The sequence below is a fragment of the Nymphalis io genome, chromosome 3 (genome assembly GCF_905147045.1).
Source record: "Nymphalis io chromosome 3, ilAglIoxx1.1, whole genome shotgun sequence".
NCBI lineage: Eukaryota > Metazoa > Arthropoda > Insecta > Lepidoptera > Nymphalidae > Nymphalis > Nymphalis io.
The window spans coordinates 14,463,114-14,481,954 of record NC_065890.1 but is presented as its reverse complement, the minus strand read 5'-3'; the positions used below and the strand labels follow the sequence as shown (position 1 = coordinate 14,481,954).

The window sequence follows — 18,841 nt, the reverse complement described above, 5'->3', positions numbered from 1 at the left end:
TTGTCATCGTATTGTATTATAGAAAAATAAAACAATAACTTACTTTTAGATAAATAAAATTTAAAAAAATTGTAAAATTATACTCCAAACATAAAATATGTATAAACTAATACATGTATGTAAAACATAATCGAATACCAAGATGCACAAGAATTTAACTGAAGATCGCGGTTTCCAATCCGGGCTGCTTTCTTGCTTTTACTAATCCTACCTAAGCTTAGGTGATAGCTTTGTTAAAGAGTAATGTTAAAGAATAAAAAATATATTTTTAAATTAAGTATCACAAATCTAAAACCTATCTGTAAACATAACATATTGGCGTTGAATATTGAGTGTCAGTGACAGTAGACTAGGGTGGAGGAGTAAGCGCCAGAGCACTCTACTTTGAAGAAGGTTCTCTTGTGAACATGTACAGCTCGTTAATGTTTCTTATTACTTCAAAAGTCAGGTAATCTGAGTTTAAACTCAAAATTATTAAAAATGAACAAAATTCTCGTTACGATTATATTAAGTAACTCAAATTCAAATCAACAAGCAAAAATGGAAATACCACATAAGGATATTTCAACCAAGCAATAAAAGCTCGAAGATTAATAGACCAGACATTGATAAATAGGTTTTCGGAGCATCGGTGGTGTTCAGAAAAAAGTTGCTGAAAAATTGGTGCGTCTATATTACTAACACGTAGGAAAGCCGAAACTGGAAACAGTTCGTCGGACATACGCCCGTCACGTAAAGGTGTTTTGTCACGCTGCTCATCCCAAAAAAGCTAGGCATTAAAATGTATAAGGCGTTTCGGATGCGTGCTAACTTTTATTACGAAGAAACAAGAGTCGAGCGTTGGCATTTATTTTTTATGATCATGATCTTTGTGGCCCGCTTTAACCCATGTCTCATCTGCTGTGAATGTCGGTCATACGCTAACAGGTGAAGTACTTCAACTGTTTAGCAGAATTGTATTTTCAAGGAGTAAGAATCTAATTCATAATAATAAATTATATTAAATTAGTTATTATATTATAAAATTATAGGAATGATAAGCGTAAAGTCAGTCAGTTACAGATATTATTGTAAATAATTAATTCATAAGAAAAAAATAATATTGCTACTAAATATTGAAACTGTAAATATTGAGCTAAACGTTTATTTTTTTTAATAACGATTTAACGGATTCTAATAAATAAGGTAAGCATATTTTGTGATTTAAGTATTGTTAAAATCTGCATAGTTATCTACATGTCACTAACAAAACAATTATATCTAACAAACCCAACGATAATCGTGATATTTAAAAATAAAAATATTTTATTGATAGAAAACACAAATTATATTAAATTAATTATAATTCACGAAATACAAAGTCAAAGATAAAGCTATAATAACATATTAAGATAATCACCCTTTTCTAATTATTTAAAATCAATTTATATCTTTAATGACAAATGGATATTAAATTCATTAAATTTTCCGTAAAAAGTTAGTTTACCTAAAAAAAATGTTTCATTAGAAAATGTTAAATCGAAATTAAAGGAGTAAATAAGTGGAATGGTTTCGTTTACGATGACGCAATGCGTGCAACCATCGTCCTTATTTCGCGGTGATCAAAGACTAAAATACAAAAACATTTAATTTCGTTCATTTTACATTAACGGTCGCTATTCTAATGAGAGGATTTGGGCGCGGCTACCCGTTGTTACTTCGTCTTTGTTTATTAGGCATTTGGGTGTTATCTTAGAACAAAATGTTAACAGTCCTAGAGGATCAATGGTATGGTATTTAATTCGAAGAAATCGGAATTCAAACTGTCATTTTGTAAGTTTTATTATTATAAATTCAAATAGGTAGACAGAACAGCTAATCACCACTGTAAGAAATTTTAATTATCACTTATAACGTCATTATATTATACCACCAATCTTGGAAAGTAATATTATGTACCTTGTGCTGGTAGTTACAATGGCTCATTCTCCCTTCAAACCAGAACACAACAACAATGCATGCTGTTGGGTAGTAGGATATGTGATGAGTATGTGATACCTATCATTATACATGATGATACACCGAGTGAATTTAAACCTATTAAATTAAAATACTCATGCGGTCCATGGTACCCCAAAGCTTGACTAATCGCAAAGCAGTTTTCGTATTAATATTCTTGTACCTAACGTGAGGGATGTTTTGAAATTTTAATCTTATTTTAATTCCTCAGACGATATCATTTATAAAACAAAATTTAAATTATATTGAACAAGTTTTAATTTATTCATTGAATTGCTAGTTTAGTTATGACGCAATACTCGTGGCTTTTTTTTAAACTAATAAGAAAATGTAATTTTGTTTATATAATCAATAATTATTAATTTATAAGTTATCTTTATTTTAAACATATTGGAATCAAGTTGTTATGTAATTCGGTGGTCTTACAGTGAGATATTCTTCTTTTAATCATATATTGTCTAGCTGTGACATCAATTCCATCGCGCACAAAGAAATTTGGCAACTCCTTTCTTTGTTGCACATCCAAAAATGGAATTCCTTACCAGCTCACGTGTTCCCCTCCTCTTACAACCCGGGTTTCTTCAAACGAGGCGTGAAGAGGCATCTTGCAGGCTGGCAAGGCGAAGGCGGCTAGTGCAAAACGTTTTTCCTGTCTGTACTGGCGGTCGTCGCGTTTGGACTCTACCACCACTTACCATCAGGTGGAGTAGAGTCATTTGCCCTCCCGGCGAATATAAAAAAAAAGTTTTTTTTTGTAATTTTGATACAGAAAGCCGATGGTCGGTTTTACCTCCTGTAACAACACGATTCGACCATGCAAGATAAACATAGGTTCGTTCTCTGTTACACACACATTTTATGAAATAATGATCCCCAAAGCTATTCATACGTCCGGGAGGTAATAAGTGGGCAAATAATAGTTCGTTCCGAGCCCGCTGGCTAAATACAATCGGGTTCATTTGATTAACAAGCGAGAGCGGAAAATACCGATGGTTCTGACAACCTGATATATTTGTTACCTTTTGATTGCAAATAATATCTAAATTATACTAAAATATATAATACCGTAAAGGTAAATTTAGTTAATATCAACAGTGACACGAGGGATAGAAAAACGATTGTCGCGATAAAACTCGTTTTTAAACCTAAATATTTTTTCATAAATTATTGAATAGTAGGTGGTGGTTTAATTTTTCTGTCCAATATCGTTAGCACAGTTAAACAGCACAGACATGACCTATAAAATTTCCATTTACCAGTAGTTAAAAATTTAGTTTACCTCAAAGGTATATAACATTTAAAATCAGTGTTGTGTTATGGTAATAAACTTAAGAAGTCGAATGAATTTTAATATATTATATATTTGAATTAGTTATATTTTTGTACCCGTATTAGGTTATGTACTAAATAAACTTTCTCTTATTCTAATATAAGAGAGCATATTTAATTATACAATCGTAGCAATCTGAACACGTGTGAATATACAATAGATTAAATTTGAGATTATTAGACGCTTATCGTTCATCACTCATAGAAACTAACCTCAGCCATTATATCGCTGCTAAATTATGTACGAAATAACCCTCAATCGATCCTGGCTCGCGCGGTCTCTATCACTATTCTAGTTATACCGATTTCACCGATTGGTCCATTCTATAATTGAAAAAAATATTGTAGGACAATAATTTGTACTGTACAGTACAGTACAGTAACAGCCTGTTAATGTCCCACTGCTGGGCTAAGGCCTCCTCTTCCTTTTGAGGAGAAGGTTTGGAGCTTATTCCACCACGCTGCTCCAATGCGGGTTGGTGGAATACACATGTGGCAGAATTTCAGTGAAATTAGACACATGCAGGTTTCCTCACGATGTTTTCCTTCACCGTAAAGCAATTTATAATTTGTACTGTATTAAAGTTTAATCTTAAATTTAAGTTTTGCGTCATATTTTGTTTATTTATTCTATCAATTAACTCTGATTATCGTTCCTCCTGGCTGGAGGGCGTTTGGAAATCCCCACCCTCAGACTCCCACTCATCTGCTCCAATGGTAATTGGTTATCGAATACGTGATCAGCACTGTCATTTCAGTTTACTTATCATGCAAACTACTGCGGTTCAACAAATTATTGGTTATTATTCTGAATCCTCTTTTGCCGAAATTCTTTCTTTCAGATAAGACTCATTATCAATAGAAGATCCTTATGTGTGTGAAGATCTAGTAAGAGCTCCAATGAAGAACACTATCATTTTTGTCTATTAAATTCAGTCAACTAAGCTATCGCGTGTACAATATAAAAATGTTTACGCAAGTATTCTAAAATATTACTTATAAATCAAAAATCATAAAGTGTTTATTATGTCCCTTATCTGAAATAAATATTTATGAAACAAGCGTGCAACAAAACACATAAGTTTATTATTATACCTTGTAATACGTCTTGTTGTAAATTTGTACTTTTCTTTATTATTTTTATTGTAATATGAAATTTACTTTTTCATTAGTTATTTTAAAATTACTAAGTTGTGAAGCTGCGCTTAGAATACTTGGAGGCAGAGATGCACTCAGAGACGAATTTCCTTTTGCCGTTCGCTTAGAAGCACAATTGACAGTGGAAAATATTAATCGCAGCAAAAATATTGTTGAGTATCATCAACTCTGCACAGGTGCTGTGGTAACTCCTAAATGGATCTTAACTGCAGCTCACTGTTATTTCAAAAATATTTCAACGTTTGCGAGATACAATAGCTATTTTCCAAAACATATGGGTGAAATAAGTCCTATACTAGAAGTTTATATTCATCCGCAATTTACTCAACGTCGTATATGGGCGAATCAAAACGATGTAGCATTATTTTTAAGTCAAAATATATTAGTTTCTCAATATGCTAAGTTAAGTGCAGTCGATTACAAAACTTTAGTAGGTCACAAAGTAAGTATTCTTGGATTTGGAGCAACAAATGCAACCAAATCCGAAAAACCTTTACAGGTTTTAGAAGGCATGATGAATAAATGCTTCGAATCTGAAAAGGATTTTATAGACTTTGCAGCGACGATGATGTGTGTAGTACCATTATGTGGATTGGAAGCGACGATCTGTGGTGGTGATTCTGGCGGTCCAGTGGTACATTCATCTGGAATAGTTGGCGTCAATTCAATGTCTGTAGATGACTGTGATGAATTCACCACCAAATTTAAAAGAACTCCAGGAACTTCAGCAAGCATAGTAGCAATGATCAGCCATGAATTAAATTGGGTTACAAACGTAATTTCTAATAAAGGTATTTATTAAGTGGCAAAATGTAGTGACACGCATTATTCTTTTGTTCAATGTCAAAAACCTTTATTCAATATAGAAGCATTACAATAACATCTTGATTGTCAAATAAAATCTTGCCTTTCACACCGAAGGTTGTGGGTTCGATTCCTACCCAGGACAGACATTTGTGTGCATGAACATGTCTGTTTGTCCTTAGTCTGGGTGTAATTATCTATATAAGTATGTATTTATAAAAGAAAAGTAGTATATGTAGTATATCAGTTGTCTGGCTTCCATAGCACAAGCTTTGTACAAGCTTAATTTGGGATCAGATGGCCGTGTGTGAAAAATGTCCCAGGATATTATTATTATTACTTGTTTGGTGTTCGGTAAATTAGTTAATTTACTAGTTAAATCTAGTTAGATTAAAAAGAAGTGAATTTGCTGTAGCTGCCTGTAATATAACATAACATGCTAATAAGAAAAATACTGTTGTCTTATGTCCAATTAGCGTAGAAGTGGATGATGCTTTAAGTTACAAAAGGTGGACTATTGTGGAGGTATTTGGTTCCTATTGCAATTGCTTGCGACTAATAATATTATATTTAAATAAATAAATTAATTAATTAATTAATCTGCTAATAATATCGTATTGTAAGTGTGAATTTAAATAAAATATTATTATCAATATATCGTTGTTCGTCAAAACACGAATACATGATAATCACGTGGAGTGATATCTTTACACGAATTCCGGCCTACTAATTGAATACGGCTTGCTCGGTATTTCTCTGACGTGTAACCCTAGTATAAATCTCTCAATGCACATACAATATTGTGTTTCTGATATAAGGAGTAAGATTTGATATGCTTATAAATGAACTATTGTTTTTTTGTTCGAAAAATCAGTTTATTCGCTAACCACATATACAGAACGTGTGTCGTTAAAGGGTCTAATAATTTTTAGAATAAATAGTGTTTTTTTTTTACATATTATGTGACTATTATATATTTGATTTGTATGAAAGAATTGTAAGGTTGTTTTTTTAATAAATATTATACTCAATGTCCACCTCTATGAAGAAATCCAAATTCTAGGCTTTATATTTAACTAATATAGTTAAGTTACAATAACTACTTTTTGTTCAAAATTGTTATTGTTTGTGTTTGTCAATCAAAACACGAATAGAATCGAAATATTAATTCTAATGCAATTAAATAGCTGCATAATAAAGGCTTAATATCCACTAACCGTGTTGACCGTTGTTATGTATAAAACTCATACACCGACAACGACGCGTTAGGGCAACAAGAGTGCACAAATGGCGACCTCTAAAGAAAACCGATTTTGGACAGTAAGTAGTACAGTAAAAGCCTGTTAATGTCCCACTGCCGGGCTAAGATCTCTTCTTCCTTTTGAAGAGAAGGTTAAACTTATAATAAATTATGGAAAAACTTATATTATAATTATGAACAAACTAACCTAATACCATCTAAACCTACCATCTACCGCTGAGGAATTTAGAATCCCGCGAAAATCAGTAATATCAAGGAAGACAACAGGCACACATTAAGAGTCAGTCAGAAATCGTCGTCGTTCAATATAAACTTTGACATTATTAGCAATAAAAAAAAACTTGCAGCCACATTAAAATTACGTTAATCAATTTATAGACAAAATACAACAAAGGCACGGGAAAGCACTTCTGTGGAGATACAAGAATAAAAATAAAATAATAAAACTCATCGAAGTAGTACGATGTCAGCCCTGTGTTATAGGCCTTATGAGAGATTATAAAACACCATTCATCACGTGCGTCGCCACTTACATCAGAGTGCCTCAGACTGTAGAGCCTCTGAGGGCACCCCGCTCACTGTAATGTGATTAGCCTCTTAACTAACCTCATATACAGCCTTTTACTGGGACCGCATTAATATAAGTTATTTATTTAGAAGTTTCGCATTATTCGCAAAATTCTCAACATTTCGTAAACAATTCTGTTGCTTCTTTACCTCTCATACCCGTATGAGTACGAGTGTACATAGAACATCTCGACATCACATCACATACGACAAAAAAGTCAAAGGAAAGTAGGGTAACGTACTCCTACAATAGTACTTTAATATAATATAATTATAACGATATTGAAGACTTATGGTTCGCGTTATGTATATAAAATAATGGCACCAACAATTTACGTACATCGATCGAAGACAACATGGAATGAACGAAACATATTGAGATTATAATCAGCACGTAAGGGACTGGATTATCCCTCCATCAGAGCGGCTGACGCAATCACCAACCCTGCCCGGCTTCAACTTCTACCCTAAAAATATCAGCTATTCAACTCATATTAAGTCATATGAGTAAAAATATAAATATTTATTGTATAGTAAATAATGGTAATTAAATTGTTAGCAAGCCATTTTTTTAAGAATATTATATAGGAGAAAGCCTCTGCCATAGAACGCCAATATCCGGATCTTAGGCACCAGAGAGAATGCCCTGCAGTGGGACATTTACAGGCTGTTGTACTTTTACATGACATAAAAACTAGTTTTTTCTTCGAACTTTGACTTTGAATATCTTGACTATGTATAAATTAACAAAAAATAAAAATATAATTGAAGTAATAAAAAAAGTAAAAACATTAAATAGCTTAATGATTTTTATGATTTCATCCCCACAATGGTGTTAAACTCACATACGTTTCTTTGGAGACTCGGCGCTGATCTACTGTGACGTGAGGACATAGTACGCGTGACTTTGAAGTCGCCTTATATTAAAATAAGAAAACAAAATAATGTTGACCGGCAAAACAAACGAGTAAATTGACGGGTAAATTAACTATAAAGCCGCTTGAAACCTTAACCATAATATAACCATTAGTTTTAAAACGTCAATGCGTCTTAAACCATGAGAAATATGTCCCTTATGCCTATAATTGGCAAGCTGTACTGGTTGACTTACCATTTAAACAGCAATATGGAGGATTGATGTTTACGGGAAAATAGATCAGTGGGCGATGATACCTAGCCGGACGTAAACACCAGTAATAATTATTGAACGTTCTTTACTGAACTAAATTATAAGAACAATGTCTTATAATATCACTTCAAGTCTTTGACCTCAAAATTACTTTATTACCAATTAATGGTTACCCGTTCGACGTTGAAAATAGCAATTAGTTTGATGTTATAGGGTCGGAGCCGAATAACCCGGCAGAGATCAATGAGCGTTATTATTATTATTAGAACATTAAGCGGCACAATTTAATATTCCTAAGTAATAAAAAGCGAAAGTGACTTTGTTACGCTTTTAATGCTAACTACACAACCGATCATAATGAAATTTTCAATACCAATGAGATTTTCTATAAGTACACTAAGTTCCGACTTTAAAAATTGACAAGACAATATTAAAAATCCGAAGAAACTTTTTACCATGCCGATAAATAAATTTAAATTTTATATTATTGCTAACTAATAAATACGGCATATTACCCAATACACGTATTTGTGGATTTTTAGACAGAATGCAAGTAGTACTTTATTAAAATATATACGTTATTGAATTGGTGCAAGAGTGTAGCTAGTAAATCTCTTGCCAGTTCTTGTCAGTGGGATCCATATTCAATTAAATACGAGAAACTATAATAAGTACAAGGCATATAAATGTAACAGTTAAGTATATAATATACGAGAACATGAAAAATACGCGTTTCGATAGTGTAAAAAGTATATTATACGTATATAATAATATTATATACTGAAACCTCCTCTGAAACGCTTATCATCTTCTGGTATAAGTTTTTTGTATATTGGTTTAGTCGTTTTTCCAAATAGTCATTACAAAAAACGTCTTGTCATTTAACAATACAGATAAATAGTGCTTCTTATTAAAACGATGATATATTATCTATCATCTTACATATGAAATTAGCGTTTCGTCGTACTGACCACTTTGATCTGAAATATCTCCTCTTTGGTTAAGAATTCCAAATTCAAATTTATAAATTCATTTAGCTGGTACATTTGAGTTTTAAAAACAGTCATTCATTTGTTTTTCCTCATTATTTTTTTCTTTGGCGTCACTTATTACCGCACAATGGAAAACATGAAATATCGGTATATTTACGAGTACGAGCTCTACCGTGGCACTAGTGCTGCAGAAACAGCTCGAAGGATTAATGATGTGTACGGCGCTGGTGTCACAGAAGAAAGCACGGTAAGTTTTTGATTTCAACGTTTTCGTTCTGGAAATTTCGACCTTCAGAACCAACGCCGTGGACGGCCGGAGACCAAAGTGGAAAATGAAGAATTAAAGGCAATTGTGAAAGCGGATCCATCACAAAGCACTTCAGAGATAGCAAGCTTCGGGGTAAGTGATAAAACTCTATTAATCCACTTGAAGCAAATCGGGAAAGTAAAAAAACTTGAACGATGGGTACCTCATAAATTGAGTGAATCGAACTTGCAAACACGCGTCGACTGCTGTCTTACTTTGCTCAATCGACACAATAATGAAGGGATTTTAAATCGAATCATTACTTGTGATGAAAAGTGGATACTGTACGATAATCGGAAGCACTCGTCGCAATGGCTGACCCTGGAGACAGCCAAATTCTGCCCTAAACGAAAATTTACTCAGACAAAGTTACTTGTGAGTGTTCAAAGAGTTCAAAGAGTTTATTGATTCTCGCCTCCATGGTTTTTTTAGTAAAGGGATCAATTAACTACTACCTATGAGATGGCAAAAGTGCATAGATAACAACAGTGCATACTTTGATTAATTATATATATTTTACAAAAAAAATGACTTTATATTCCTCCCGTACAAAACGCCAATTTCATATGTAAGTACCTAATATAATAAAATGTTGCTTCGAGATGTCATTTAGAGCAAGACATTTCCTTGACTCGGCTTTTAAAAATATCCCCGGAGTAACGTATTCTTATGTCTTGAGGTAGAATTAAGTACGTCACTCATACTAATGTCAGGTTGGACAGATTGCAAATAATTCGTGTTTAATTTGGAGACTTAGGCTGAGAGGAGAAATAAAATTACTTCAGATTTGTCAACTAGCAAGCTAATGGTATTCTGAGTGATAAGTGTTTTTAATTTTATTCAGTACAGTACAGCCTGTTAATGTCCCACTGCTGGGCTAAAGCCTCCTCTCCCTTTTTTGAGGAGAAGGTTTAGAGGTTATTTCACCACACTGCTCCAATACGGGTTGGTAGAATACACATGTGACATAATTTCAATTAATTTAGACAAATGCAGGTTTCCTCACGATGTTTTCCTTCACCGTCAAGCTCGAGATGAATTATAATCACAAATTAAGCACATGAAAAATCAGTGGTGCTTACTAGGGTTTGAACCCACGATCATCGGTTAAGATTCATGCGTTATAACCACTAGGCCATCTCGGCTTTTTTATTTTAAATTTTATTCAGTCTGTTGAATTTATTAATAACTAGCCGCCCGTCCTGACTTTGTACGGATAAAATAATTTATCCCGTGAATTGTTTAATCAATGACACATTAGCCAATTGATCTATTGGCCCTTACTGATAGAACATTATTATTACATATAATAATCTACACATGTATAAAGCCTAGTACAGCACGACCTGCATATTTTTTCATAAGTTTAAATTTATATCTCGTAATATTTATAAAACTACTTGTTCGAATTGCAAAGTCTTAGTGTTAGCAATATTTATCAATATGAGCGTTTTAAAATTCAATTGTTATTTATTTGGATAAGTATTTATACTAAACTAAACTACAGGCGTCATATTTTTTTCCTTTTTTTTTAACAATAAAAAGCTTTAAAATATTATATATAAGATTATATGTAATCGTTTACTTTTTTGTAGACAGTTTTGGGTTTCACTTCATAATAGTCTAAGCCGACAATGTGCTCTCTACTAGACTACGTCGGTATATTAAACAATATCTGAAACAAAAAATATAAATAAATTAGTAAAAAGGTTACGTACACGTTTGTACAGTAGCAATACCTATGGGCATTGGTAACTTACCATGATGGCCTATTTGGCAGCCTGCCTAATTATTTTAAATTAAAAAATAAAATAAAATTTGTATTACATTAGCGTCTGCGCTAACACAGATGCAACATATTCTCTTTTAACAATATAATCTGAGAAGACGCCACAACCAGACGGAAAACAGTAGTAGTAACTGAGCCTTTACGTGTTTTTCCAGAACACACCGACAATTTCGACAATGCCAATTAGCGACGCGTTTCAGGATTTGAACCTGGAATATTGGCAACTACAGCATCATAATCTATCCATAACTATTTCGAGTGTTTAATTTACTATTAAAAACAGCTGCTGTTTTTACGGTACCCCGTAAAACATAGACCAGATATCGCGATTGTACAAAAATATACAAGCCTGTTTATATCGACTTGAGTAACGCTCGTCATTTCAACTTAAATATAATCCTACTAAAATAAGTCTTAACCTAAATTATATGGACGGCTTGATGGATAAACATTGTTCTTCAATTACTAATTCTATTTCTAAATTAGATATTTTTCATTTATCATAAATAATTTACTGTGGATTAACATTTCAAATAACTCGACAAAATATTTAAACCAATCAGCATATTCATACATACGTCTAAATTAATTGAATTTAAAATATCAAAGTCGACTCTTTAATATGCAAATGTCTATAAATTAAGTAACGAACTAATTTAAAGCACAAACACATTTAAGGCTAAGCGATAGCGATCAATATAGTATTTTCTATTAACATAACGCTAATGGCAATGGAGTGAAACAACTATATAAAGTGCTATATTTGGTGAAAAAATATATATAAATACAAAATAATTGAAGCCCGGCTAGTTTATTCAATAAACAATACGTTTTACTTATAGATATTAGAATTTTTATATTTCAGAGAATTACTCGTACATTTACCCTACTATTTGTTTTTTTTTGTTACGAGTGGGCAAAAGAGCAGGAGGCTCACCTGATGGAAAGTGACTAACACCACCCATGAACAACTGCAACACCCGAGGATTTGCAGGTACGTTGCCTGCCTTTAATTTTTTTCGTTATTGTTACCTTACTGATCCGTAAGTAAAATGACAATTGTAGCTTATTGAAGTCTTAAATATAGTAATCGAGCATAGGACTAATCTTCTTTACAAGATAACGACTTAGTCAGTTTGTAGTGGACACTTCCGCTTAAAGACGACTAGTTTCTTTCTGCCTACGGCTTTGCCCGTGTGGAGGGTGGAGGTGTTCAAATACCCTATGTTCTTTTCTGTGTGTGTGTGATTACGTGTAAGCAAAATTTCATGATGATCGTTTGAAAAGTTAAGATGTGTAAGTGGAACAAACAAATAAATAAATTCGCTTTCAAAATAGTAAAAAAAAAATTGACAACGTCTATCATTTAAACTATGTTATGTGATGATGTCCCGCGTTACAGGCACAAGGGACAAGGACTGGTTGATTCATAAGCGATACAAATAATTAATGTTACTTGGTAGTGGTAATAAATTTGTAATAGCAGTCGCTTTGTATATCTCGGTGGTAGTGTGTTCGGTGCTTAAAAGAGCTGCCATTATAGCGGATTTATCGCAACGGGCGCTTGCGTGCGCGGTGTGACGTGTACTGTCCTGCCATTAACTTCGCCTCTACAATTAAGCGAGCATCGCTAAATTGCTGTTTGTTGAGGTGTTTAAATCTAATTCTGTATACGAAGCTCTCTATTTCATTAATAATTTACGATAGGATTTTCATTGTTGTCGCTGATTAAGCCAATTTAATTGAATTAATTATTCAAAAGCACGAATGCGAATATTGTTTCAGCTTGAAACTTAAATGTTATTACAGATAATTTGAGATAAAAATATTTGTATTGATTCGTATTAAAGTTGCTAAATAAATCGTATATGCTAAATCGTAAGTTGCTAAATCTTTTTAAATAAAGTAAAGTAACAGCCTGTAAATGTCTCACTGCTGGGCTGAGGCGTCCTGTCTTTTTAATTAAATGGTTTATTATTATACAGTATAAATCAAAGGTTATTACTGCATACCCTTTACAAGTAGGTGCCTTATTATTTTATTATTTGTAATAAAAATCTTTACTTAATCACTACTATATAAAAATATACCCCTTTTTTTAGTTTGATCCAATAAAATTGTATCGACATTTTTATCCGAAACTTTATTTAGTACGTCGACCCTCGGCCTAAAGGTCAGGTCACCAAATATAGGCATTACGTTTTTATCTAAAATTTATCTCTCGCTTTACGGTCAAAGAAAACATTCTCGTAGATGTGAAAGCTGCACTTTTCGTAATGTATATTCACTAAGCCTAAAACATGCTGCATAGTGGGCTCAATTCTGAAGTCAATAAAACTCAGGCCCGGTACATGGAATTATACAGAAAAACGCAATAACTTTTATTGGTCATACATCGAAATAGGTAGGTACAGAAACTGCCAATTCTCAACGAGTTGATTATATTTTTTTTTTTTTATTTTTTTTTTTTTTTTTTTATTTTTTTTTTTTTTTTTTTTTTTTTTTTTTTTTTTTTTTTTTTTTTTTTATTTGATTGGAAAGCCGGACGAGCATATGGGCCACCTGATGGTAAGTGGTCACCAACGCTCTTAGACATTGGCATTGTAAGAAATGTCAACCATCGCTTACATATCCAATGCGCCACCAACCTTGGGAACTAAGATTTTATGTCCCTTGTGCCTGTAATTACACTGGCTCACTCACCCTTCAAACCGGAACACAACAATATCAAGTATTGCTGTTTTGCGGTAGAATATCTGATGAGTGGGTGGTACCTACCCAGACGAGCTTGCTACACAAAGCCCTACCACCAGTAAATTTATAGATTATAAGTTATATATTACGTGTTTTTTATTAGATTATATAAAATTTGCATTTTATATAATCCAGAAGATATACCATCAAAGCTGTCGGTGGTACGTCACAAATGTATCATAAATATTTTACTGTCGTAATGTGTAAAACGCTTTTGCAACAAAGTTATTTGTATATGAAAGGTGTAAAGGGTGCATATGAGCTGGTTGACTGGCTGGTTCTCATAAGGTCGGAACGACATATCGTTCCACGAGTTGGTGTCTGACCGTCGTGTCGGCATATGTATTTTAATACCGCTATAATCATTAATGGGATATAACTAATAACTCCTATAAGATACATTTATTGAGCTTTCTGCTTTTATTTAACAGTGGATTGCGACAGTGATTTTATTAGTATCAACTGATTTGTGACGAACGAGTGCGTGGTGCGCCAATAGTCAGCTGTTGATAAAACTGTCGAAACGACTCAATATAAACTAGCTCTATCTCACTCGCTCGCTACAGCAATCCTTACTTAAAGAGTTTTGTACCAAAAAGTTTTACACGGATTTATTTCGCAACTCGGCGCAACTTCACATCTCGCATTCAATTGTTTGATGCATTTTATTCACTTTCCAATCCCTTGGCTGTATGATTCAAGTTACATATTTATTATATATTATACTGCATATTGTTTTCTTTCTAAATTTTAAATGTTAAACGTTTGATTAACTTTGATTGAGTTTGATAAAGAAATAGGTTTTACTTTTTTACTAACTTGGTAGTTATTTGACATTTACGTTTTGTTGAATATTATTTTATGTAATAGAATGATGATGATGATGGTATCGTAGCTTTTTTTGGCAAAACGGCCATTCCTAAGAGACACTAGCCAACTGCGCTGCATGCATTATAAAGTAGCAAACACCAGTGCACTCTCATAATCCCATGGAACGGCACATTCGACACGACCAGACAGAGTTCAGGCGTAGGATCAACGGCTTTACATGCTTGTTGAAAAACGGGAATGTAAATACTGCCATCGTCCAAACACGGGTGCTGCTGAAAATTTGTTGACAGAAAAATCTTATAACTCTTTATTTATTTGGCTTGTACCCAGGGCCTCAGGTTTTATAGTTTTGTAATCTAATTATTTTTAGAGGAACAAGGCAGTCATTAGATAATACATTACCTTAATACTAAATTTTAAAATAAAACCTTTTATAAGCCTAACATTTTAGTAAATATCGTATAATAAAATTGTCTTCTACAGTCTTAAGAACTAAGCAATTGAAGCCTGCTGTGAGTCAAAACGCGTTCAAATTTGTGTAGGTGTATTAAAACAAAGCTTGGGGCTGTCAAACATATGAACCGCAGAAAGTTTTGGTATTATGTGAGCAATTAGAATATTAAAGGCTGTTTGCTTATGTTACGAACGAAATTTCATAACCTAATGGTGTCTCTGTTCCACGGGCATGGATTACAGAAAACTGGAAACGACGTAAATTAATTTGTGTAATGGAACCCGTCAGAGTTTGAATTGCGTCTATTTATCGTATGCCTGTTCTTGTCCCAAATGGACTTTTATCCGTGTGATTAGAATGCGTGATAAAGACCAATCCCAATTCTGGAGCGATATTTAAGCTAAATACACTTTTATGTAATCGGAATAAGGGTCAATTAAGACTAGCCATAGTCGTAGGTATATTGATTCGGTTAGTGGTTTAATCAGACCATCAATGTAAGATCAATTAGCAGGTTAAAGCTGAACTGGAATGAGCAAATACTATTGAAATTTGAGACCAAATTACATCTAAATCACACAGAAACTAATATTAATTAATTCTACAAACTAATATTCATTTTGTGTATATAAGTATTTATTTCCAAAAAAAAGTAGTATATGTAGTATATCAGTTGTCTGGTTTCCATAGCACAAGCTCTGCTTAATTTGGGATCAGATGACCGTGTGTGAATAATGTCCCAGGATATTATTATTATTATTCTGGAATGTGTATCGTTGTAAGAGTTTTTAAATTGCAATTTGAACTTATTTGTCATATTTGTTCATCCATTTGATTTGATATTTTTCAAGCAAAACTTCTTAATACACATGTGGGTATGTGTTAAGCTCCTTGTAACTAGTATTAGCCGGTTCGGGTCTTTTTCTTACCCGGAAATTTCCTCCCCGACAAAAAAAATACACATTGTTTTTTAAATATTATTTAAATTCAATTGCTTACGAGTATGTATAATTTTAATTTCCTTGATGATATATTTTTAAGCACCAAAAATGTCCCACAGTCATGATGTCCGTGCCATTGGTGTATCTTTATTATTTTGATTGAATTTATTTTTATTCATCAAAATAAAAATGTTTTACGAAAATCTTTATTCAACCTGCACGAAGCCGGAACATTACATACACCTGCCTTTCGTCAGGTGTCTTACGACATTTCACTTACATTTTATTATGGTCTTCTGTAAAATTTTTATTAATTAGATAATTTTCCCGTTAAGGCAACCATATTTAGCGATAACAGCGGTAGTACTAGAGGCTATAAATCAGAAACTTTCTGCCGCTATCGGCCTGCAATAAACTCGCTTTACGACAACCGTTAATAGAGCCTCGGTGCCGTGAGACGCTTAACTGCTGGGACATGTTCAAGTTTTCACGATAAAGCAAACAGACCGACAGTTAGGTTCATGCAATCAAATAAATATAGCTGGATCTTACTGATCATTCGTATTAAGCAGTAATCGTAGTAGTAGTTTAATGTCACCGTTGAAAGTGAAACAATATGCAAAAAGGGGCAACTAAACAGTTTCTATATTCTTTTTTTTTAAACTTAATTTTATTGAAATGATGGTAACTTTAAAATTAATTAAATCTTACTTTACTGGTGGGAGGGCTTTGTGAAAGCTCGTCTGGGTAGGTAACGCCCACTCATAAGATACTATTCCGCAAAACAGCAGCACTTGGTATTGTTGTGTTCTGGTTTGAAGAGTAAGTGAGCCAATGTAATTATAGGCACAAGGGATATAACATCTTAGTTCCCAAGGTTGGTGGCGCATTGGCGATGTAAGAGATGGTTAACATTTCTTAGAATGCCAATGTCTATGGGCGTTGGTGACCACTTAGCAATAGGTGGCCCGGTGGCTCGTCCACCTACCTATACTATAAAAAAAAAACTTGTCAAATTATGATTTAAAAATATTTGTTTTACTTGATAACTGAAAGCATTCGAGATTGACACACATGTTTTACCGTGGCCTAAATAAAACAAAATGTGCGATTCCTTCGACATTATACATTTTTATAGATAGCTTTTTTTTACCTCTCACTCACCCTTCAAACCGAAACACAACAATACCACGAACTGCTTTTTTGTGGTAGAATATCTGATGAGTGGGTGATATCTACCCAGACGAGCTTGCACAAATCTCTACCACCAGTAGTGCTTTGTGTAAACAATTATCCGACACCACCACGCACGTCACTTATTTTTCGTTGATCGTAGATGGTACTACCACCAACCTCAGCTCAAAACCTCAAAAATTTTTCTCCTTCTTTAGCCGATAGTAGAACATTAATAAGTTGTCATGTTTTATGTTTATATGAGAAAGGTTGTGAGAAAACCTATTCGTGAATATGTGAAGACAGAAGGTATGAGGTCACTGTATTGTCATTAATACAACCACATCACTAATATTTTTGGTAATTTGTTAATAATATAGAAGTAATATAATTATATGCGTCGGCTTGTATATAACGCGATTACAATATTGAATTCTGTGGAATACTCATGTTACTTTAATATGGAATATAAAAAGCAAGTTTTACAACGCAGGTGATATTCTAAAAAAATATTGAAATCACGTTGTAATTCATTCTTCCTTTTAACATGTAATTGAAAGTAATGAAAGTTTGTCCGCTTACTTATTACGCTTTCGCGTCCTAACTACTCAACTGATTATCAAGAAATTTGCATACACGTTGTCAGGGGTACAAAAAAGGAAATAAGGTACCCAACACCCGAGGCGTGACGCGGGTGGAAACTAGAACTAGAAACTATTGCACACATCAGCAGTGCTATTCTGTAAGAACACACCTTGGGTCACATTCGTGAAGTTACCATCTGATATGCTGTTTTGATGCTTGTATCCTTCAAATGTTATAATTATTAATGTCAATATCATTTTTCCTTCAAACGAGACATGAAGAGGCATCTTGGGGGCCGGCAAGGCGGGGGTGGCTAGTGCAGAACATTCTTTCTGACTGTACTGGCCGTCGTCGCGTTTGGACTCTACTACCACTAAACATGAGGTGGAGTAGTCATTTGCCTTCTGTATATATGATTTGATACAATTACATTACCGATTGTTAGCCAATTTTTAAATGAATTCGTTATCATAAAAAAAATGAAGTGAAAAATTACTCACATATACACATACGAAAATCCATATTTAAGATGAGGAAAACTATAAAAAACATCACTTATTTCTTGAAACGTCTCTCTTAGAAATACAAGGTTTATTTATAAAAAAAAATAATTTTAAATAAAAATCCCGACTTTAGGGTTACAGTTTGAAGAAAATATTGACTCATGAACACCGGCTCCAAACGTAACTAATAAAGTATTTCAAGTATTTAAAAATGTTTTTAAGTTTTTAATTTAAGTGTACTCAATAGCAGGCAAGCAGGCTACTTT

At 33.3% G+C, this 18,841-nt stretch overlaps 2 protein-coding genes across 2 annotated transcripts in view; one reads left to right on the top strand and one right to left on the bottom strand.

Annotated features, from left to right (window-relative positions):
* LOC126781206 (nephrin) overlaps window positions 1–18,841 on the bottom strand; it is a 440,964-nt gene that overhangs the window by 165,961 nt on the left and 256,162 nt on the right. The window lies entirely within an intron of this gene.
* Window positions 4,395–6,211, top strand: LOC126781238 (trypsin CFT-1-like). Its single transcript, XM_050506130.1, has one exon. It carries the CDS (start codon window positions 4,478–4,480, stop codon window positions 5,285–5,287), a length of 810 nt encoding a protein of 269 aa, XP_050362087.1. The 5' UTR covers window positions 4,395–4,477; the 3' UTR covers window positions 5,288–6,211.